At 36.0% G+C, this 22,684-nt stretch overlaps 2 protein-coding genes, 3 long non-coding RNA genes and 1 pseudogene across 6 annotated transcripts; 4 read left to right on the forward strand and 2 right to left on the reverse strand.

Moving 5' to 3' along the window:
* Positions 1–1,030: 1,030 nt before the first annotated feature.
* LOC104788077 (CLAVATA3/ESR (CLE)-related protein 26-like) lies at positions 1,031–2,588 on the reverse strand. Its single transcript, XM_010513761.3, has 2 exons — positions 2,076–2,588; positions 1,031–1,221 (listed from the first exon to the last, which is right to left on the reverse strand). The coding sequence occupies exons 1-2, from the start codon at positions 2,369–2,371 to the stop codon at positions 1,182–1,184; spliced, it is 336 nt and encodes a 111-aa protein (XP_010512063.1). The 5' UTR covers positions 2,372–2,588; the 3' UTR covers positions 1,031–1,181.
* A 2,468-nt stretch (positions 2,589–5,056) lies between these two features.
* On the reverse strand, positions 5,057–7,262 carry LOC104788078 (uncharacterized). Its single transcript, XM_010513763.3, has 5 exons — positions 7,004–7,262; positions 6,785–6,923; positions 6,105–6,380; positions 5,865–6,002; positions 5,057–5,239 (listed from the first exon to the last, which is right to left on the reverse strand). The coding sequence occupies exons 1-4, from the start codon at positions 7,099–7,101 to the stop codon at positions 5,886–5,888; spliced, it is 630 nt and encodes a 209-aa protein (XP_010512065.1). The 5' UTR covers positions 7,102–7,262; the 3' UTR covers positions 5,057–5,239; positions 5,865–5,885.
* A 989-nt stretch (positions 7,263–8,251) lies between these two features.
* LOC104788079 (uncharacterized) lies at positions 8,252–9,895 on the forward strand. The gene is made up of 6 exons (XR_768098.3): positions 8,252–8,387; positions 8,483–8,615; positions 8,719–8,794; positions 8,881–9,268; positions 9,378–9,507; positions 9,630–9,895. It is a non-coding gene; the product is annotated as an uncharacterized LOC104788079 (long non-coding RNA).
* Positions 9,896–10,502: 607 nt separating this feature from the next.
* Positions 10,503–16,478, forward strand: LOC109133135 (uncharacterized). The gene is made up of 26 exons (XR_015557876.1): positions 10,503–10,915; positions 10,993–11,137; positions 11,249–11,352; positions 11,493–11,782; positions 11,880–11,968; positions 12,055–12,110; positions 12,207–12,300; positions 12,549–12,832; positions 12,914–13,027; positions 13,162–13,229; positions 13,332–13,406; positions 13,487–13,582; positions 13,687–13,780; positions 13,906–13,981; positions 14,074–14,131; positions 14,248–14,323; positions 14,464–14,644; positions 14,734–14,816; positions 14,909–14,963; positions 15,053–15,156; positions 15,266–15,361; positions 15,457–15,486; positions 15,595–15,697; positions 15,884–16,009; positions 16,152–16,188; positions 16,299–16,478. It is a non-coding gene; the product is annotated as an uncharacterized LOC109133135 (long non-coding RNA).
* Positions 16,479–16,488: 10 nt separating this feature from the next.
* On the forward strand, positions 16,489–19,103 carry LOC104789746 (3-isopropylmalate dehydrogenase 2, chloroplastic-like; annotated as a pseudogene). The gene is made up of 11 exons (XR_015557873.1): positions 16,489–16,645; positions 16,921–17,041; positions 17,136–17,243; positions 17,324–17,400; positions 17,517–17,590; positions 17,730–17,850; positions 17,924–17,953; positions 18,065–18,118; positions 18,228–18,338; positions 18,446–18,539; positions 19,015–19,103. The product of XR_015557873.1 is annotated as a 3-isopropylmalate dehydrogenase 2, chloroplastic-like (transcript).
* A 1,699-nt stretch (positions 19,104–20,802) lies between these two features.
* LOC147944867 (uncharacterized) lies at positions 20,803–21,340 on the forward strand. The gene is made up of 3 exons (XR_015557877.1): positions 20,803–20,927; positions 21,020–21,123; positions 21,205–21,340. It is a non-coding gene; the product is annotated as an uncharacterized LOC147944867 (long non-coding RNA).
* The last annotated feature ends 1,344 nt before the right edge of the window (positions 21,341–22,684 follow it).

Here is a 22,684-nt window from a genome sequence, read left to right on the forward strand (position 1 = left end):
TTGTGTTGTGTACGTACGGTGGTGATGTAGTCATTTAGTAAGCTATATTTACTATTCTTTTTATGTTTCAAGATAAGTAAAATTAATTTACAAATAATGGAAAAAGAAATGTAATAAAAGAGAGAAAGAGTAGTGGTGGAGTTAACCCCACAAAAGAACAAAAGAATAAAAGATGGGAAAAAGCATAACACAAAGAAGCATTGTGGTCTCCTTTATTTAGAAGAACCATTACACACATTCTCCTTTTCTAAAAATTTCGGCATTTGGAGCTCATATTAATTTTTAAATGTTATATATATATGCTATGCATTTATTAATTACACACATAAAAAAAAAAAATCTTATGTATCCAATCTTTGTCGACACCTCTTTTATTTTTCCCCGAATAGATGCTTTGATCAGAATACATCAATAATAATGGATTCGACATTTTTTAAATGATTGGATAAGACTTTCAAAGTACAATTGTTCTTTACACAAACAAAAACAAAAGAAAAGAAATCCATCTTACTTTTCTTTTGCAAATGTTTTTGTAATCTACGTTTTCTAATCGTATTATGAGACTTAATCACGTCAATAACTATGATGTTATTTTGTTTGTCATGCTAAAAAATAGCATGTTATCTAGAACAACATAGGGGAATATTTTATAGGATATGGGTAAGAATGTTAGTTACAAAAACACTACTCGCTCGTTTTCGTGTGTTTTGCACATTAAAAGCTCTGTATTCATCTACCTAATAAAATAATTGTTCATGATCATTTGGTGCAATTACCCAATATATATAATTGTACAATACTACAAAAGTGAGAAAATAACTAAACCATCTAAACGTTATTTAGTGATGGATCAAATTAGAATTAATCCAATATAAGTTATGCAATATGTGAGAAAACACGATTGCATATTTGCATGCATGTACGTATATTTCTTCTTTTCTTTCTTGAAATCTTTTTTCATAATTCAGTATCAGCGTATTCATTTTTTTTTAAAATGTCTCCTAAACTAGTATTGAAAAGGAGAAGTGTAGGGTCACAAATATTTTGAGCATATTTTAAAGATTCGATCCCAAATGAAAGGAAAAGAGAATCTAGCAGCATTACAAGACCTATGAATTTGCCAAACAATTATAATTCTCCCTCTCTCTCTCTCTGCTTCTTTCCCTAAGCTTTCACCGTACTTATGCTCTCCCCGGTGGTCGTCTTGAGTTCCTTGCTCTCCTGTATTAAGATAACGTAACATGCATTAAAAATTTTGAAAATCAGTTAATCCAAATCATGTGTAAAAAAACAACAAAATTATATACAACCTTCATTTCTTTATAATACAGTTTACATGGAGTTAACTATGAGTACTTCGTCTTACAAAATATGATCCTTAAGTAGGTTCTCTATAAAACTAAGAAATGAGGAGTAAAAAAAGAGAGGAAAAAGAGAGTATTTAAAGAGGGCTAAAGCTTCCATAAAGGAAAAAAACAAAGTTTTTAAAAGAAGCCATCTTATAGTGAGTCATTGAAAACAGATTGTTAACGTAAAGACTGAATAAAGCTAGCAGACAGCCTTTTGCGAGCTTCTGTGATATGTCTCACCATCTGAGTTAGCTAAAAGAAACAAAGTGTTTATTTTTTTTTGGTAAAATTGTGCTAGAAGTATATATGTAGTGACCCCAGAAAAAAACTTAACATAAGATGCATATTGAGTCATTAATCGGATTTGTCACTAGGCCATATATTGTCGTTACCGGATAAGTGGTCCGACTCATGCCCCTTAGTAAGGAGTTTCCCGTAAACTCACATGTAATTTAAGCACATGATGAGTAGAAATTCCAAGTGAACAAGTGATCCACATGTATAACTTGCGCATAATGGATAGAGAATTTATAGGTTGTAGCGAGTTTACACCCTTGACCTTAGACCGTACCCAATACGAATGTGTTACCACACGCGGGTATAGGCATATATATTGTTATATTGAAAAATCAAACAGCAACATGCAAGACACATATATATGTATGGGTAAGAATTTCGTTGAAAGTAACAAAAAGAAAAAAAAAACAAGAGGTTAGTAAAAAGAACCTGTTGTGTATAGGATCGGGTCCACGAGGCACTTTTCTTTTGCTGACAACGTAGCTAAGATCGCCGTGTCTTGATCTATCTTCGTCATGTTCTTGTTGTATTTCCTTGGCGTGTATAAAGGACGCCGCATTTGAATCAGAGTTGTTCATTGTCGCAGCTGTAGTAATCTCTTTTGTTTTGTCGGTCTCGTTGTTGTTTTGTAATACAAACGCATCGATCATAATAAGAGTGACTAAACCGACCGTAAATAGCGTACGGATCAACAGTTGGAGACGAAGGGAACGGTGATTTCGCATGGTTTCCTAGCCTTTGTGGATTTTGTTTTTGTTTTATCCTATCTTCCTTGGTTGGTAGAAATAAAGACAGATATTAACATTGATCAAAGTAGTAGGGTTTATATTCGAATTTCTTGAATGGAAACTATAATAGAGAACAAAGATGAGTGGCAACAAAAGCAAGAGAAAGAGAGATAGATATAGAAGAAAGATAGTGTGAGAGAGAGAGAGAGAGAGTCTTATCACTTTGATGAGTTAGGATGGTTGGTGCTCTTTATAGGTTCCATGGTTTTTATTCGGTTCAATATGGTTTGCAAACTTTACTCGAAACATTAGGATAGAGAGAGAAAAATAATTTCTGCTATGAATCTTTATATATTTCCGTGAGATATAGAAATAATGTTATCTTTAAGCATGAATCCGTATGTTTATGTCGTCACTTTCTTTTGTCCTAATAATTAATCTAAATATAAATATATATATATATATATATATACCAGAGGTCCAGAGATATATATTTATCAAACGCAATATTCTATTTAAAAAAAAAAAATAGAACAAATAAATATGAAAAAGAGAGAGAATGAGATATAGAACAGCTGGTCCGAAACGTGACATCAAGGGAATTTATTTACCAGCCTTCGCTTTATATATCATATTATGAGTATTATAATTCTTGTGTATTTTAAGTTCATGCAGTTTTATGTACTTAATCACTAAAAATAATATACTGCACAGTCTGCACTCATATAAAATTGCACGTGCCAAAGGGTTCCCTCGTACTTTTCTCACGTACAATTCATCTCTTTCGTATCCAAAAAGTAAAGATAAGCACATAACTATGCCATGCATACCTAACTTTTATACTATACATTTATAACAATATTGGCATATTTTATAAACACATAACAGTTATTTTCAGGTATATTATTCATTTCACAAATTTTATTTTTTACAATAGTTAATTTTATACGCATGTGTGCATATATGTCGAATTTTGCACATACATAATATATAGTATCTACCTAGTTCCGTTCAAGCTTTTATTCCTCACCGTATTTTTTGTGTGTTCTTTAATGTATCTAGTAGTGTAGTACCATTTATAATATAATATATCATTACAAGAGTTCCCCTATGCAAAACATCGAATAATATATTTTGATTTGTCGAGATATGATCATCAATAATTTACATTAACAAAACATAATATGCGTTAATCACCTTAACCATTCTTTATGTTTCTTAATTAAGATGTGCATATTTTAAAGGTTTTTCTGCAAATAAAGATGAGAATGACAAGATTGACTAGACCCATGATTAAAAACTGTTCCTTGGGAATATATTTATATCACTGTCACATAGCAGCCATAATTTATAAATTTAGAAGGGCCAATGAAGCATATGGTACATAATTCATCATCTCATCGATCAGATTTGTTACGATTGTACATGAATCCCACTTCAAAACAAATTACCTTTCCTAAAAGAGTTAAATGTATATTTGTCCTGAGAATCTTATGCCTTTGTGTTGTTACTCACTAGCTTCTACTCGAAGTAACCGAGAAATGGCACTTACATATTCATTTCATCATAAACCATATTAAAATAGTAAAAAGGTATTTTTGTATACAAGCTCCATTGCTAATGTGGTGACCACTTCTGCCTATAGGATTCCATATCCTTCGGTTCTCTATTTGTATACGGGCTTAAACATTGTCCACGAAAAAATATCGTTAGAAGAATTCTTTGACTAATTGATATATTGCATATCGCTATATAGAATTTTTCTTTCCTATCATCATCAGCACATTGTACTCATAGCTTTTTTTGATAAGTTACTTGATTTTACAATAAATTTAATATGCTGAAGATAATTTTTCATAAAACCAAATCAAAGTTTTAAGACCTTTTTTTTTTCATACTCTCCACTCACTGCAAATCAAATTATGTTTTGACGGTGCGACACTACCCTAACAATAGTATCTTCAAAGTCCAGTTCTGATATATATGACTTTGTAAAATTAAACTTTGGATGTCATTGACCGTGAGTCCACAATTCTTAGGCATACTCTGATAAGAGCATGTTTCATATCTTGAGGTTCTTGTAGGCACCATCACTCGACCACGCTCCACCATCGTTTATCGACTATCATTTGACTGTACGTGTAAATACGAGAGATCTTCTAGTTGATCCCTCATCCATCCATTTGCCTTCCTCTGTGTCACATTTCCTCGTCTCTATTCACCATATGGAGTGAAGGGATATTTATCGGAAAATTCTTGATTTGGGTAAAGATGATCGGGGGTTGAGTGGTTGGGTCGGACTGCTCAAGTTGTTCGAGGAAAGCGCCTGTTTTGTGTTTTTCCTATGGATGGGGGACATGACACTGCTATCCTCAGCGTAGTTATTTAGTATGGCATGGCCGAATAGTACTGAATGTGCCTCCCCGTATGAGTGAGTGTAAATCTCTAGTCAACTCTGCATGGAGTTTTTTTACGCAAGTTGTAATAACTAGTAATATAAGTGATGGGTTCTGGAGCCGAAGCTCCCAAGACCATGGGATACTTGTACTACCATGACCATGAGATAGGTGGCATTGTAAGCTAGCTGTTGGAAATGTTTCTTCTGGTTGAGCGCATAGGCCTACCGTTTTCCTGTCATCGCAAGATTCAGCTGTTCGTTGTTCTCAGTGTGAAATGGGTTGCTTGACGTGACATCCACATGTTGTGTTCTGATTGGCAATCGAAAAATTACACCCTGACAGTGTTTATATTCGCAAGTTTTGTTTGATAAAAGCTTACATGACAAAATTATGTTTAGCATATATTCAAAAGTTTCAACTATATAAAAAAAAAAAGTTTTACTACCTTGTCCCAGCATCCCACCACCTGCCAGTGATCATTGAAAATTTATAGCATCGTAAATAGCAAGGCACAGATATTAAATTATCGGTGAATAAGCGCATATATTCATAGTAATGATTCGCACAAACACTAATGTACTTGTTTCTGTAGGGTTAGTTTTAGCATTAGTTCCACAAAAACAAATAAAAAAAGTTCCTTGGAATTAGTTTTCGAACAAATACGGCTCTTTTGTTGAATCAATGTCATCCATGTTCAGAAACTGTGGTTTGAATCTTAATGATAATAGTTTCTCTGAACTCTGTTGGACTCAAGGTTGTTTGACTCCACTTAATCTCAAATTCTAAATGATGATATGTTACTTACTTTAACTGGTCCATTGCACAATTTCACTAACCTCTTTCTACCAGCAATCTTGTCACCAAGGTTCAAGACCAATACTTAATCTTTTCAACGAAATTTATGTTCTCTCTCAAGCAGAGTAATATTCCGAAAGCAAAGCATGTTTGTTATACATGAAACAAGTAGTGTAGTCTCAATTATACGAAGGCACCTAAAGCTATTCTATACACTCAGCATATCTCTGGTCTTTTCAACAACAGACGATGAACAAATGTTAAATCTGTTTATGAGTGAAAAGATGAAAGCTTACATACTGAAAAGAAGAGTTCTCTTAAAACCGAGAATTGCTTTGTGATCTTGCACCTGATACCCCAAGCATCGGTACTGTCTGTTTCTTTCTGATGTATATAGCTGTTCCGCTCAGCAGAAACAATCCTAGCATCATCGACTGTCCATGTATTCAAATAATCTAACGTTAGCTCAAAATATCTTTCTGAGATCCAAAATGAGTGAGGAAAATAAAGAGTTTTGTTTTGGTTTTCTGGTGTACCTCAAAACCAAGAACTGATATCTTCTCTTCATCTGCAGAAGGCACACAGCTTCTGTAAGTTTTGTAAGACTGAGACTTCTTCACTTTCGATACAGGCGAATCATCATCATCCACCAACTTCCTCGTTTTCGTTTCTTCTCCGTCGTCGCGGTTCGATTGACCGTTCTGTGTTTCATCTCCTCCTTCATCTTTCTTGTGTTTATCAACTTCTTTCACCTCTTTACATTTGAAAGCTATACGATAACCAGTTTCACTACATCGATACTTCTCTTTCCTCTACAAGAAAACCACACCATACTGAAACAATCGAGTCTTCTTCACAACACAACAAATCATACCCAAATCCAATTCACTCTATAATCTAATTGACTGAGAAATCAATAATTAAGCTAATTATGTTACCCTAAATCACCAAAACCAATCCTAATTGCGTAATCACCATCAAGATCAATACAAATCTGAGTGATATTTACCAGTTGAGCTATTGGTTCTTCGTAATTAACCTAATTCTGAAACCCTAAATTACCAAAATCAATCCTAATTGCGTAATCGCGATCCAAATCAATACAGATAAATCACCAAAATCAATCCTAATTGCGTAATCACGATCCAAATCAACACAGATTCATTATCAAAAACAGAGCAATTAAGCAAATTAGAGAGGGGATTTGAAAAAAAACCTTTTCGGAGGAATTGCAGGAAACACAAGGACCTGAAGGAGAACATGCGAAGGTAATGTTACTTCCTTTTGACGTTTCTTTGAAACCTAAAAGGAATCTACGACCAACGCTTCCGATCTCTTCTTCATCATCTCCGTCTCTGTAAATCAAAACGAGTCAGATCGAGAAGCGAGATCGGAGGCTAAATTTAACTTGAAGAAAATTGTAAAAGTACGAAACTGTTCATGTGCTCTGACAAGAAGAGAGGATGAAATTGAAGCAGCGTAGATGAAGGTGAAGAGGATGACCAAAAAAAGTGAAGAGCTCTGAGAAGCCATTTTCACTGTTTCTTTCTTCGTCTTCGTCTTCGTCTTCGCAGCAGAAGAAAGAGGAGAAACTGGAAAGAGAGTAATGTTTTCAGAAAAGCCCTGATATTACCTACTATTTACCAAATAAATCTATTACTTAAGAATGTTTTAAATTAAACCCCGGTAGTTTCAATCAGATATATTAATTTGAGTAACTATAATAACACAAACATACTTCTATGGAAGAATATAATCACGTAACGATTCGTTAATAATACGAATGAATTCTCTTTCAAAGTGGATCGGATGATCCAATGTTTCAACTTTTCGGCTTCTTGGTGAGTGGTGATTATGATGATGTCGTTTTTTGGTGTCTTGTGTATCTGTGATTCAGAACCAAGAATTAATAGTCTTCGCCTTACGGTAACAACATCAAACTGATATTTTATTTCATTGTTTTCTTTGTTAGCTTCTAGAGACTAAAGATGATATGGAGATGGTTCACTCTTTCTTCTCATGTATTATTATTTTAGGGATGACTGGCCGAACAACAACAACTAGACCGCAGATGCCCAGGTTCTCTATCATTCCTTTTTAGAGATTGTATTCTACTTAAGTAATATATGTATGAATGGGGCTACTCTAATGCTTTTTCTTCTTCATTCATTCTTCCACAGTGAAAGCTAGATGATGCAAATCAAGACGGGTGAGCCAATTATATTATTTCAAAAATCAGCAAGCTCTTCACTCCATAGCTCCAGTTTTTGCCTCGCTCCACCACAAACAAGTCACACCACATCTGCCAGATTTTAAGGTAAAAATATCCCCATCCATCAGAGATTGTCACCACTTTAGAACAGTCTCATAATAGCTTAATGAATCTGTTTTATCAATTGAAGCACTCAGCTCGCAGTGGGAGGAGAGTTACACTTGCAGGATCTAATCTTAAATCTTAATAAGACAAGTCAAGATAATTGATAGGTACGCCAACTTTTTCCTACATATCTGATTGGCACTCCTTACTTGCCTTATTCATGCTCCTGATTACAGTAAACATTGGTGAAAGGGTCTTTTCTATTTCAATTGAATATCCTATTGTTTTTGAATGCCATATGGGTGTCTGCTCTCTCTCTCTCTAACTGCTAATTTGCATTTTTTCTCTTTGGTTTTCTCATGGTAGTTGAAGTTAGTAAGAAAAAGATATGCTTTATGAGTCAACATTTTCTCAAAGAATTGTAGGGATGATTGTCAGCTTAATATAACTGGCAGGTTGACATGAAACTGCAACTGCCCTATATGGTTCTAACTCAGTGAAGGTACGCATACAGTTTAGAAACAAACCATGAATACTTACCTTATTTTTAAAAAAATCTTATTTGTATTTACATTATCGGTTATCTTTCTTTTTCAGTGATCAGCTTCCTGTTAGCACCAAAATTTGACATGAACAGTGATATCCTGCCTGGTGTTGTGAGGGATTATTGGAATCTTTTGGTAGAAATGACAAGAGGCTGCATCTGCCCTATGGTTCCATCTCAGGGAAGGTACGTATGTAGTTTAGAAAACAAATCTTGAACATTTAATTAATTACCTTATTGTTTAATCTTATTTGTATTTACACTACTATCGGTTGTCTATCTTTTTCAGTGATTTGTTTCCTGATAGCATTAAATTTGATATGGGAAGTGATCATGGTGTTGTGAGGAATTACGTAAAGCTTTTGGTAGAGATGTTATCTATTTTTCTTGATGGAGTTGTCTGCTTCTTTGTTAGTTGTTAATCATATATATGGGTTTATATTCTTCGCAGGTTTGGAGATGATGATGATGCATGCTTTATGACCCAACCAACATGCAACAGTTATGTAGAATCCTGTATAAGTGATCTCTCTAAATCCTTTTCTTTGTTTTAAGTGATTAAATTCTTTCAGTTATCCTATGATTTTTTTTTTTTATATAGTTCTAATGTGCAGTTTACACCATTGCTACAAACAACAATTAGGTGATATATTATTATCCGGTGAAGCTTCAATGAATCACATGAAACATTGGAATGCTGCCATCTTCTAGTCTTATAAAACAATCTGATCTTTGAGTATGCAGTAGTATGATCTTGTCTAAACATAAACCCTTCATGCTTAATACAGACCTGGACTCTTTGAACCTTTACATGGTTTGCACCTGATATTGCTTGACAGGTTCTAACTGTATTCTTCAAACAAACACGGCTTTTGTTCCCTTATATTAAAACTACTTCCATGCCCCCAAAAATAAAGTGTACAACTTCTCTATTCTTTGAATTTCCAGGATAAGACGAACCAATTGGCAACCATTCTCATCGCTACAATGCTTCTGAAATACGGACTTGGAGAAGAAAAGGCAATAAAGAGGATTGAAATTGCTGTGTTGGTTGCTCTGAACAACGGTTTCAGAACTGGTATGTGGGAATAGTATGTTTCTTAATCCAGTCATGAACACGTGTTTGCTTTTCCTTAAAAACGTCCCGAGTTAGTGTAGTGTATAAAGTACAATCTTCTAAAGAAATCAAACTCTGTGCAGGATGATTGTATGTCGAATGCTTTTTTACTCTAGATGTTCAGTGGATCTACTACAACCTACTTGCCCATTTTGTCTTGGTAAAGTCATAACCTTAAATTATTCAAATATATGCAGAAATATGGCTTAGTGTAGCGCTAGAAAGTGTGAGTACAGGTATTATTACTAAGATTGACAGTAACTCTTTACTATAACAGATGCAGTTACTATGTCGACCTCCCTCATTGTTCCTTGAAACATTTGAATATGTAACCTCTTCACTTTTTTTTTCTCCCAAAAGAAATGAAGTCACAGACAGGCATCCCCACAATTGAACCGTCACATTTGCGATTAACAATGTTTTTATATTTTATACATGAATGAATTATTTTAGGTTTAGTAAGAGACAATTTTGGTCTCCTCTTAATCACTCAAAATATAAAAACGCCTTCGTCGAATATGGTTGCATTGGGACTTTGGGGAGAGACTCTGGTCTGATCAGAGTCTTCTATTCATCCTATCCTAATTTTCGAAGTCTTTGAGCGAAAAAGAGTCTTTTAGTTCTTCTTAACTTTTTCTTCTAGTAACATAAAAGAAAGAAATGAGCGAAGAAAAACTTAAGCCCACGGCTTAGAAAAGAAATAACAATAGGCCCACTAATCCCCAAACGAATTGCTTTTTGTTAATACAATTTTTTTACATGAAAAGACAAAAACGCATCGTTTTAAGAATTGGAAACATTATTAATCCAGAAAGTTCCAATCGAAGAAATAAATAAATAAAAAAAATAGTTTTTTTTTTTTGAGATTGTGACCGTTTTCTCTATTTTTTTTTTAGTCACAAGTGTTTTATTGACCGTTTTCTCTATTTATTTGGCAGTTTTATTAAATACTCTCTGACGCTCCACCAGTCTCCTGGAGAAATCAAAATCAGTTTAGAGAGAGAGAGAGAGGGAGTGCGAGAGAGAGATCGTTCGATTCTAACGGCGGCGAGGCAGAGAGAGAGAGACCGTTCGATCCTAACGGCGGCGAGAGAGAGAGAGAGAGAGAGACCGGTCGATCCTAACGGCGGCGAGAGAGAGAGAGAGACCGTTCGATGCGGCGAGAGAGAGAGAGAGGGAGTGCGAGAGAGAGAGATCGTTCGATTCTAACGGCGGCGAGGCAGGGAGAGAGAGAGACCGTTCGATCCTAACGGCGGTGAGGCAGAGAGAGAGATAGAGAGACCGTTCGATCCTAACGGCGGCGAGAGAGACCGTTCGATCAAACGGCGGCGAGAGAGAACAAGCGGACCTGAAGAACAAGTCAGAAGAGGTATCGACGTATCGTTTCGTGTTCTTCTTCAATTTAATTTTTCGTGTTCTTATTTTTTTGCTTTTGGAAATTTCTAGGGTTTGTTTCTATTTTTGGGTGAAACTGAAACAGGTCTTGCGTGTTCGTGGACGAGGACTGAGACGATGATTTGATTCGACTCAGAACAAACACGCTCCGGCGTGCGTGTTCGGTGACTCAAATTGATCGATTACAAAACAAAAGGTAATAGATAGGTCTATTGTCTTCTCGGCGTTGTTCTTCTTGTTATATATATATTCTTTTTTCTTCTTCTTTCTTTCTTTCTTTCTAATGTGTTGATTCTTTTCACTGCAGGGTTAGGGTTAATAACGTAGCTAGCACTACCAGTCTCTTTCATAAAATCATCAAAGCCATCACAAGGCGACGAAAGAGAGAGAGAGACCCAAAATAAGTCAAAGGTATCTTTTTGTCGATGTTTTGCTTTTGAAATAAGAGTAGTTCCTTCTTGTATTATATGGGGATCTTAATTAACTAATGGGTTTGTTCCTTTCTTTCTTTCTTTCTTTCTTTATTTTGCCTGGTGAAACGACGATACAAGTTTGTGTCTGTGGCTGTGTGTTTCCATTCCCAAACCAGGACAATGACCCAAACTTTTCCAAGGACGTACGAAAGCATCATCAAGGTTTAGCACTGAGAGGGGACTTATCTTGTAGGTATGTTGTTGTCAGGACGGTGATCTGTGGTTTGGTTGAGCTGTCATGATGCGTCTCTGGAGGTCTAGCACTTTGAGCCTAATTGATCTCTTTGTCTATCCTCGTCTTCTTAGCTTCTATCATGTTGTTAGTTGAAGCTTTAAAATGCCAATGAAAAGAGTCCGCTTCTGCCCAGGTATGAAGTTTAGAACACTTTATCTTTATTTTGTTCTGTTTCAAGTTTTTCTATCTCCCTAGCCAATGATCCTTTTTTTTTTTTGTTGTACAACAAGGTACTACTCAAGTGGAAACTCGGCGACAAGGCACCAAAATTCAAAGCAAAACCCTTGATTTTACTGAGCTAAATGGAGTCCAGAGGCAGGTACATTGTGTTTTATTTATTTCTTCTTCTTTTGTTTTTTATTCAACCGTGTAACAAGAATCTCAGGTTTACGTTTCGTTTTGCAGGTTTTCTTAAAAAGCTTGAAGCTATCAGATGATGCTCTTCTCGGAGCTGTTGGATGGTATGTGGTATACTCGGAACGTTCATTATAATTTTTTTTCTTGACCATACCATATTTGTATTTTGGATTCATCTGAAGTTAGGATTTTTGTTGCAGGTTCGTGCGGCTTTTGAAGTGTTTGTCAATTTTAAGACCGATAACAGTGTTACCACAAGTGACGAGAGAGTAAACAGGCCTGAACAAGTCAGAGGTATCTTCTCGTTTTCTTCTAAACCTATGAATCTATTTGATTTTCGTGTGATTTTTTTTTTGCTTTTAAAATAAGAGTTTCACTTTTGTATTATATGGGAATATTAAATAATTCTGCTATTATAATTACAGAGGTGGTATGATGTTTTGCTTTTGAAATAAGAGTTTCGTTCTTGTATTATGTGGGGATCTTAATTAACTAATGTGTTTGTTCCTTTCTTTTTTTGCCTGGTGAAATGGCGATACAAGTTTGTGTCTGTGGCTGTGTGTTCCAAACCAGGACGATGAATCATATTTTCTCAATGACGTACGAAAGCATCAAGGTTTATCACTCATAGGGAGGGGACTTATCTTGTAAGTATGTTGTTGTCAGGACGGTGATCTGTGGTTTGGTTGAGCTGTCATGATGCGTCTCTGGAGGTCTAGCACTTTGAGCCCAGTTGATCTTTATCTATCCTCGTCTTCTTAGCTTCTATCATGTTGTTAGTCGAAACTTTAAAATGGCAATGACAAGAGACTGCTTCTGCCCCCAGGTATGAAGTTAAGAACACTTAATTATCTTATTGTCTAATAGTTGAATGCTTTTTACATCATTGGTTGTCTTTCTTTTTCAGTGATAGGCTTCCTGCTAGTTCCAATTCTTACATGACAAGTGATACTGGTGTGGTGACTTGTAAGGAACTACTTACTTCTTTTGGTAGAGAGAAGAAGCTCAATCATCAAGTCAGGCAAGTCAGACTCGTTACTCACAATCACTCAATACATTCGTTTCAGTTCCCCCTCCATATATATGTGAGACTGATATTTCATTGATATTTCATTTTAGTTTTTGGTTTTGTTTTTCCTGCTTGTGCTTCTCTAGATGATGGAGATACTATTAGGGATGATGCTGAAATCTTGGACCCAAATGATGGTAGAATCCTCTTCACTGTAAGTCATCTCAAAATCCTCTGCTTTTCTTTATTTTCTTCTGTTTCAAGTTTATCTATCTCCCTCAACCAATGATCCTTTTTTTTTTTGTTGAATAACAAGGTACTACTGGTGAACTCGGCGACAAGGCACTAGAATTCTAGGCAAAACCCTTTGAACAAAAATTCTCTTTCACAGGTAATAAACAATTGAGGTAATAAATAACTTCTTGGATGTTTGTTAGGATTAGATTCATCTCTTCACCTATATTTTTTTAGATTCATCTTGTAGTCAATGCAATTGTTAATTTATAAAAAAACTCATCACCGGGGACAAGACGCAATGGCTCCGTTGCTGTTTTTCGAACAAGTGAGGCAAGTTGTTCCATTATTAAAGAAAATCACTCATTGAGTTCGGTTCAGTTCCACATCCTTAAGTGAGACTGATATTTTTGGTTTTGTTGTTGCTGCTTGTGTAGACTTATATGGAGGTTCACTTTCTTCCCATTAATGTTAGGATGATGCTGAATTATGGTCCCAGTCGATGGAAACTAATCATCTTCTTATTGCTCTGTAAGTCATCTCAACATCCTCTCTGCGTTTCTTTATTTATTTATTTATTTATTTTTGTTTAAGTTTATCTATCTCCCTCAACCAGTAATCTTTTTGTTTTGTTTTTGTGTTTGTTGAATAACAAGGTGCTACTGAAGTGGAACTCGACAAGGCACCAGAATTGTCTCAAGCCAATGGAAGTAACCAGAAAAATGTATAAAGGTAATTGCCATTATTAATTACTTTTCTGATACCCAAATTGCATAAATTAATAATAAAGGAGGTTCACTCTTTCTTCCTATTAATAATATTAGGGATGATGCTGAATTATGGACCCAAACGATGGAAAACAAATCCTCTTCTTATTGCTCTGTAAGTTATCTCAAATTCCTCTCTGCTTTTCTTTAGTTTATTTTTTTCTGTTTCAAGTTGATCTATCTCCCTCAACCAGTAATCGTTTTGTTTTGTGTTTGCGTTTGTTGAACAAGGTGCTACTGATGTGGAACTCGACAAGGCACCATAATTGCCTCAAGCCAAAGGCAGTACTCATAAAAATGTATATAGGTAATTGCCATTATTAATTACTTTTCTGATACCCAAATTGCATAAAGGTAGTTGCTTAATAACCATTCTGTTACCCCAAATGTGGTCTCACGTTCCTCTTGTTGTAGTTTATTTTAATGTGTTGATTCCTTTCACTGCAGGAAAACGAGTGTTTAATACTTAAGCTAGCACTACCAATCTGATTCATCAAATCAAAGCCATCACAAGGAAGAAGCTAGATGATGGAAAATCAAGACAGGTGAGTCAGTTATTGTTTCAAAATCAAGCTCTTCACTCCAGCCTGCACCACAAAGAAGTACACCACGTCTGCCATAATTCAAGGTAGTCTTAATTAATAACGATTCTGATACCCAAATCTGGTTTCACGTTCCTTTTGTAATAGTTTCTGCCCATTTATTGCCTCACTGCAGGAAAACATAGCTAGCTCTACCAAACTGATTCAGGAAAATAGAGCTCTCAAAAAGCAAAAGCTAGATGATGCAAAATCAAGACAGTGAGCCCAATTGTTACAAAAACAGCATGCTTCACTTGTAATCTCACTCTGCATAACAGAAACTCTTTCCTCCTCATCTGTAATTTTTGTAGATTCTCTCAACGACAACAACAAAACAAGTCAACAACAGCAACGGATAAAACCTCTGTAAGTAAACTTTAATCTTGATTTTATTTTCTTCTGTTGCAAGTTTATCCTTCAACCAAGCATTGTTGATGAGTAATATCTGGTGGAAGTATATTTTTCGTGTCTTTGCAGGTGATGAACAGAAGAGGACGTTGTTTTCATGACGTCTTCAACTCTCATCTGAGTTGACGAGAAACTCTACAACCAGAAAAAGGTAATTATTCTTGGTTTTTCTACAACTCTCATCCGAATGTTTTGGTATCTAAATAAGAGTGTTGTTTTTTATATGTGGTCTTAATTGATGGGTTCGTTTCTTTTTCTAGATTCTATGAAACAGCTCTCTACAAAAAACAACTCATCACCAGGGAGAAGAAGCTTAATCGTTGAGGCCAAGACTCCATGTTGTTCGAACAAGTCAGGTAAGTCGTTCCATTACTGACAATCACTCCAAACGTTTGCTTCAGATCCCCATCCATAAGTTAGACTGAGATTTTTGGTTTTGTTGCTTCTCTAGATGATGGTGGAAATCCCCTCTTCTTGCATTGTAAGTCATCTCAAAATCCTCTCTGCTTTTCTTTATTTTGTTCTGTTTCAAGTTTATCCATCTCCCTCAACCGATGATCCTTTCCTTTTTTTTTTGTTGAAAAACAAGGTGCTACTGAAGTGGAACTCGACAAGGTACCAGAATTCAAAGCAAGACCCTGTGAACAAAAAGTTACTAGTCATTGCTTCATGCCAACAATTCCCTTCCACAGGTAATGAACTATTGAAACTCTATGATTCCTCTTAACTTTTCTCGCATCTTCCTTTTTTTCTTCTTGGAATTATATATTGATTGAATTCCAACATGCTGCTATTTTACTTGTCCATAACCGACGTAAGCGAGCATTGACAAGAAATTCCGACATGCTGCTGTTAACTTTTTTTTTTTTTGGTTTCAGTTTTAGATGGAATGTGACTGAGATATGCCATGGGTTTGAAGAATGAAGAAGATTGTGACTGAGTAACAACATCAAACTCATTCTTCTAGTTATAGATGTCTTTCACTCAATACGTCTGCAAGAGAGGTATCATATTTTCGCATTTACTAGACTTTTAATTTTGCTGGAAAAGTATTTGACGTCTGGTTAATGTAGGAGTTGCTCAATTGCATTCTTGTTTCTGATTTGATCACATTGCTCGTGTTGCATTTGATTTTGGGAAGTAAAGGTGCGGTAAACTTTGTAAGGCTACTACTATCTTGGAGGTCAATTCTTGATAACTGCATACAAGTATAAAACTTCCAGCTAAATTAGAAACTGATGTGATAGATCCAGAACTCATGATTTTTTTTTTCTGAAATTTCTTTGGGTGCAGGGATCGCGGTTTGGAGGAAAATAGTCATATCAATGGCTTCAGAGTATACTGAGGTTGAAGTGAGTCATCTCTTGATTGACACTGCTGTGATGGATCTTGTTCGGCACCCATCACAGCAGGACAGGGTTTTTTTCTTTCTTAAAGCCAGTCCAATCTGGAACACTTTTTCCAGCTCCTCATGTATTAACTGCCATGATTTACAAAATGCATTTTAACTTTGTTGTGTCCCAGTTCGATACCATTCTCATTCTGACTGGGATGATTTTTGCTGATATTCTTTCTGATGTCGTGGCCAGAGGTTCTCCCAATTACCAACAATGTGCTTCAGCGAGCTGGATCATTGGAAGGTTCTCTCTCTCTCTTGTTCCCTTTCTCTTAATGTTGTTGCTGTTTAATCTCATTTGCGAGAACTTACTGTTTTCTGCTTAGAATTTGATGTGGTACTTATCGAATTGAAAGATGTTAGTATTAGAAATTGGCGAGATTGTTGACGACAAAAAAAAAAAATCTCCTTCTGAAGAAAGGGATTTAGAATCGTGGGTGGGGTTATTTGGTTGTAATCAAAATGGTTATTTCTTAGCCACTGAAATGTCTAAGACATTGCGTCTTTGCTCTGTATTAGGACTGGAATTTAGCTTACGGGAGATGCTTATTGGAAGAGCTGCTCTGGGAGTTCCCTTTCCGGAGGAGACCATCGCAGCTGCAAAAGAATCAGATGCAGTGCTTCTTGGAGCCATTGGAGGGTATGTCTTCTCTCTTGTCCCAACCTATGTTGTTGGCTCTAAATATTTTTGGGAAATACAGTTTCTCATATTTTCATGTTTGGTATGATTTAAGGTACAAGTGGGATAACAGTGAAAAGCATTTGAGGCGTGAGAGTTACTTCAGCTTCGTGCAGGTCTTAAAGTCTTTGCAAATCTGAGACCTGCTACAGTTGTGCCATAGGTAACCATCCTCAGCCTAATCTCAGAAATTCTTGGTAGTCTGAACTTTGTTTCTTGTGTGAACTTCAAATTTTTATACAGTTAGTGGATGCTTCCACCTTGAAGATAGAGGTAGCAGAAGGTGTTGATCTTAAATATTGTAAAAGATCTTACATGAGGTCAGTTTAATTAGTTTATTAAATTTTAAAACTGATTGTAATTCTTGTCTTTCTCGTTATGTAGTGGGACAGTTTCTTTAGATATGATGTCTCACGATAAGATATTTGTTTTGTAGAGCCAAGGGGCATAAAGACCAATGAAAATGGCGAAGAAGTTGTGTTTAACAGTGAGGTTTATGCTACCCTCGAGGTACATGATTGAAAATCTCAGATACAGATTTCCGTGGATAGATTGTTAAGTACTACGGACTAATATTTTAAAGCAGTTTTTATGTTCCTCAGATTGATAAAATTGCTCACTGATGCCAATGCAATATTTTCCTCTGCAGGCTACTATTTAATGGATGGAACGTGTAACAACAATAGCCTCTGAAACGTGTAACAACACTAGCCTCTGAATATGTTGATGTTGACAATGCTGCGATGCAGCTTGTTCGTGACCCCAAACAGGTACGTGTATTTGCCAAACTAGTCAGCGTTGATAACGGTTTGGAAATTGTGTAAATACTTACAATGGATACAGTTTACACCATTGCTACAAACAACAAATTAGGTGAATGCTGCCATCTTCTAGTCTCAGTGATTCCGTATAATATAAAACAATCTGATTTACTATGCAGTAGTATGATCTTGTCTAAACATAAACCCTTCATGCTTAATACAGCGACCTGGACTCTTTGAACCTTTACATGGTTCTGCACCTGATATTGCTTGACAGGTTCTAACTATATTCTTCAAACAAACACGGCTTTTGTTCACTTATATTAAAACTACTTCCATGCCCCCAAAAATAAAGTGCACAACTTCTCTATTCTTTGAATTTACAGGATAAGACGAACCAATTGGCAACCATTCTCAGCGCTACAATGCTTCTGAAATACGGACTTGGAGAAGAAAATGCAATAAAGAGGATTGAAGACGTTTACTATGTGGGAACAGTATGTTTCTTAATCCAGTCTTGTAACACGTGTTTCCTTTTCCTGAAAAACGTCCCGAGTTAGTGTACAAAGTACAATCTTTTAAAGATACATCTAACTCTGTGCAGTGGAATGTGGAATGCTTATTACTCTAGATGTTCAGTGGATCTACTACAGCCTTGTGCTGCTGGTCCGATAGAGCAACTTGCCCATTTTGTCTTGGTAAAGTCTTAACCTTAAATTATTCAAATATATGCAGAAATATGGCTTATCGTAGCGCTAGAAAGTGTGAGTACAGGTATTATTACTAAGATTGACAGTAACTCTTTACTATGTAGTCCAAACAGATGCAGTTACTAGGTAGTAGACCTGCCTCATTGTTCCTTGAAACATTTGAATATGTAACCTCTTCACTTTTTTTTTCTCCCAAAAGAAATGTAGTCACAGACAGGCATCCCCACAATGATCCGTCACATTTGCGATTAACAATGTTTTTTATATTTTTATACATGAATGAATTAGTTAGGGTTTAGTTAGAGACAACTTGGTCTCCTCTTATTATATTAATAATCACCTGAAGAACAAGTTAGATGAGGTATCGTTTCGTGTTTCAATTTAATTTTTCGTATGAATGTTTATTTTTTGCTTTTGGAAATTTTTAGGGTTTGTTTCTCTTTTTTGGGTGAAACTGAAACAGGTCTTGTGTGTTCGTGGACGAGGCTCAGAACAAATACGGTCGCCAGCGTGCGTGTTCGGTGACTCAAACTAATCAATTACAAAATAAAAGGTAATAGATAGGTCTTTTGTCTTCTCGGCGTTGTTCTTCTTGTTATAGTTTTTTTTTTCTTTCTTTCTTTCTAATGTGTTGCTTATTTTCACTGCAGGAGTGCAGGATTAGGGTTAAAAACGTAGCTAGCACTACCAGAGGTATCTTTCTAAACCCTATCGATTTTGAACTTTTCATTCTGCTATTATAATTACAGAGCTGTGTGTTCCCAAACCAGGACAATGACCCATACTTCTCCAAGGACGTACGAAAGCATCAAGGTATCACTGAGAGGGAGGGGACTTATCTTGTAAGTCTCTTGTTGTCAGGACGGTAATCTGTGGTTTGGTTGAGCTGTCGAGCTGTCATGATGCGTCTCTGGAGGTCTAGCACTTTGAGCCCAATTGATCTCTTTATCTATCCTCGTCTTCTTAGCTTCTATCATGTTTTTAAGTCAAAGCTTTAGAATGCCAATGACAAGAGACTGCTTCCGCCCCCAGGTATGAAGTTTAGAACACTTAATTACCTTATTGTCTAATACTTGTATGTTTTTTATATTATTGGTTGTCTTTCTTTTTCAGTGATAGGCTTCCTGCTAGTTCCAATTGTGACTTGTAAGGAACTACTTCAATCCTTTGGTAGAGTGATGAAGTTCAATCGTCAAGTCAGGCAAGCCAGACTCCATTACTCACAATCACTCAGTACATTCGTTTCAGTTCCCCATCCATATATATGTGAGCCTGAGATTTCTTATTTTCCTGCTTTTGCTTCTGTAGATGATGATGATATTATTAGTGATGATGCTGAATCGTGGACCCAAATGATGTTTGTCAAAATCCTGATCTTTTCTTTATTTTGTTCTGTTTCAAGTGTTTCTATCTCCCTCAGCCAATGATCCTTTTTTCTTTTTTTTTTTTGTTGAACAACAAGGTACTATTGAAGTGGAAACTCGGCGACAAGGCACCAGAATTCAGTTCAAAACCCTTGATTTTACTGAGCTAAATGGAGTCCAGAAGCAGGTCTATTGTTAACTTATAGATCGTAATGCAATTTCAGATACTCGAAGAGCACGGCCTGTGACGGAGTCAAGAAGCAGGTACATTGTTCTATTTGTTTCTTTTAGTTTTTGTTTTATCAACAGTATAACAAGAATTTCAGGATTATGTTTCGTTTTGCAGGTTTGCCTGAAAAGCTTGACGCTAAGTATAAGAGGTATGATAAAAAAACATTTTTGTATAATCTCTGATTTTTTTTTTTACCAAGGCTGGTTTTTTAATTCAGACTTAGAAAAATATATTAAGGAAGATTCTTCTAATTCTCTGTTTTTGTGCAGATCGGAGATATGCTATGGGTTTGTAGAATGAAGAAGATTCGTAACCAAAAAGGTAATGACGTCAAACTGATTCTTCTTATTAAATGGAGTCAAGAAGCAGGTATATCGTGTTTTATTTGTTTCTGGTTTTTCTTAATCAACAGTGTAACTAGAATCTCAGGTTTGTGTTTCGTTTTGCAGGTTTGCATAAATTGGATGTGTTTGAAATAAGCTTGAAGCTAAGTTAAAGGTATGAAAAAACACAATTTTATTTGTTTCTGGTTTTTTTAGACTTTTAATTTTGCTGCAAAAGTATTTGACGTCTGGTTAATGTTTCTCAATATCATTCTTGTTTCTGATTCTGCTTAGGTTAATCACAATGGTCCTGTTGCATTTGATTTTGGGAAGCAAAGGTGCGGTAAAATTTGTTCAGTTGACAAGGCTACTACTATCTTGGAGGTGGATTCTTGATAACTGCCGGAGGTTCTCTCAATTGCCTAAAATGTGCCTCAGCTAGCTGGATCCTTGGAAGGTTCTCTCTCTTGTTCTCTTTCTTTTAATGTTGTTTCTGTTTAATTTCATTTGCGAGAACTTACTGTTTTCTTTTGGGTGAGACGAAACAAGTCTTTGGGTTCGTGTTCCAGCCAGGACGGACGATGCTTTCTCGACTCAAAACGGTCGCTGGCGTGTTCTTACGGTAAAACAACATCAAACTGATCGTTTAAAAGGTAATATAGGTCTTACTCTTGTCGTCGCTGTTCTTCTTGTTATAGTTTTTTTTTCTTTCTAAATGTGTTGATTCAGCAAAGGCGAAAAGAGAGCAAAAACAAGTCAGGGACTCAGGGGTATCTTTCTAAACTTGAGAGCAACATCTTTCCAACCAGGACGATGACCACAAAACGGTCGCCGGCGTGTTCTTACAATACTAACATCATCAAACCGAACGAACTGAAAGGTATATATAGGTCTCTTTGTCTTGTCCGCTTCCTCGAATTTGTTTTCACTTAGGCTGGTTGTTTTAGCGAAGCTTATATGCAGATCGGAGATATGCTATGGTCTGAAGAACGAAGAAAGATTCTGAACCAAACAAAAACAAAACCTTCTCCTTGCGGTAACAACGTGAATCTGAGATCTCTCTTTCCTTTTTCTTTTGTGTGTTATATATCTTATCACCTCTTCTTTTATACTCTCAGGATCCAAGCATTCTTGATGAATAATATCTGGTGGAAGTTTATGTTTTCGTGTCTTTGCAAGTGATGGATGTTCAGTAGACATGGCGTTTCTTCTTCAACTCTCATCTGATTTGAAGGTATACATTCTTAGGTGTACTATGTGTTTCTTCATCTGAGTGTTTTGCTTTCGTAAAAATGACTTTCGTATTGTATATAGGATCTTAATTAATGGGTTTGTTTATTTTGGAGATTCTGTGAAACATCTCTCCACATAAAACAACTCATCACCGGAGGAGAGAAGAAGCTCAGTCGTCGACGCAAAGACTCCATTGCTTTCCCCAACAATTCAGGCAAGTCGTTCCATTACTCAACAAAATCACTCAATACATTCGCTTCAGTAGTTCCCCATCCATAAGTGAGACTGGGACTTTTTTAGTTTTCTTGTTTGCTGCTTCTCTAGATGATGGAGATATATGGGGGTTCACTCTATTCTGTAAGTCATCTCAAAATCCTCTGCTTTTTGCCAAGGCACCAGAACTGACTCAAGCCAAAGGCAGTAATCACGTTCCTCAAATGTGGTCTCACGTTCCTCTTGTTATTGTATATTTTAATATGTTGATTCCTTTCACTGCAGGTAAACGAGTGTTTAATACTTAGCTAGCACTACCAATCTGAGTTATCAAAATCAAAGCCATGACAAGGGAAAAGCTAGATGATGGAAAATCATGACAGGTGAGTCAGTTATTGTTTCAAAATCAGCAAGCTCTTCACTCCACAACTGCAGCTTTTGCCTGCACCACAAAGAAGTACACTACGTCTGCCATAATTCAAGGTACCTTCCATCAGAGTTTGTATTCTTAATATAACAACCATTCTGATACCCAAATCTGGTTTCACGTTTCTTTTGTAATAATTTTTTGCGCATTTATTGCCTCACTGCAGGGAAACAGAGCTAGCTATACCAAACTGATTTAGGAAAATAGAGCTCTCAAAAGGCAAAAGCTAGATGATGCAAAATCAAGACAGGTGAGCCAAATTGTTACAAAATCAGCATGTTTCACTTGTAATCTCACATGTAATTTATGTAGATTTTCTCAACGACAACAACAAAACAAGT

This window comes from Camelina sativa, chromosome 5, assembly GCF_030686135.1.
Source record: "Camelina sativa cultivar CO46 ecotype springtype chromosome 5, ASM3068613v1".
In the NCBI taxonomy this organism is placed as follows: domain Eukaryota; kingdom Viridiplantae; phylum Streptophyta; class Magnoliopsida; order Brassicales; family Brassicaceae; genus Camelina; species Camelina sativa.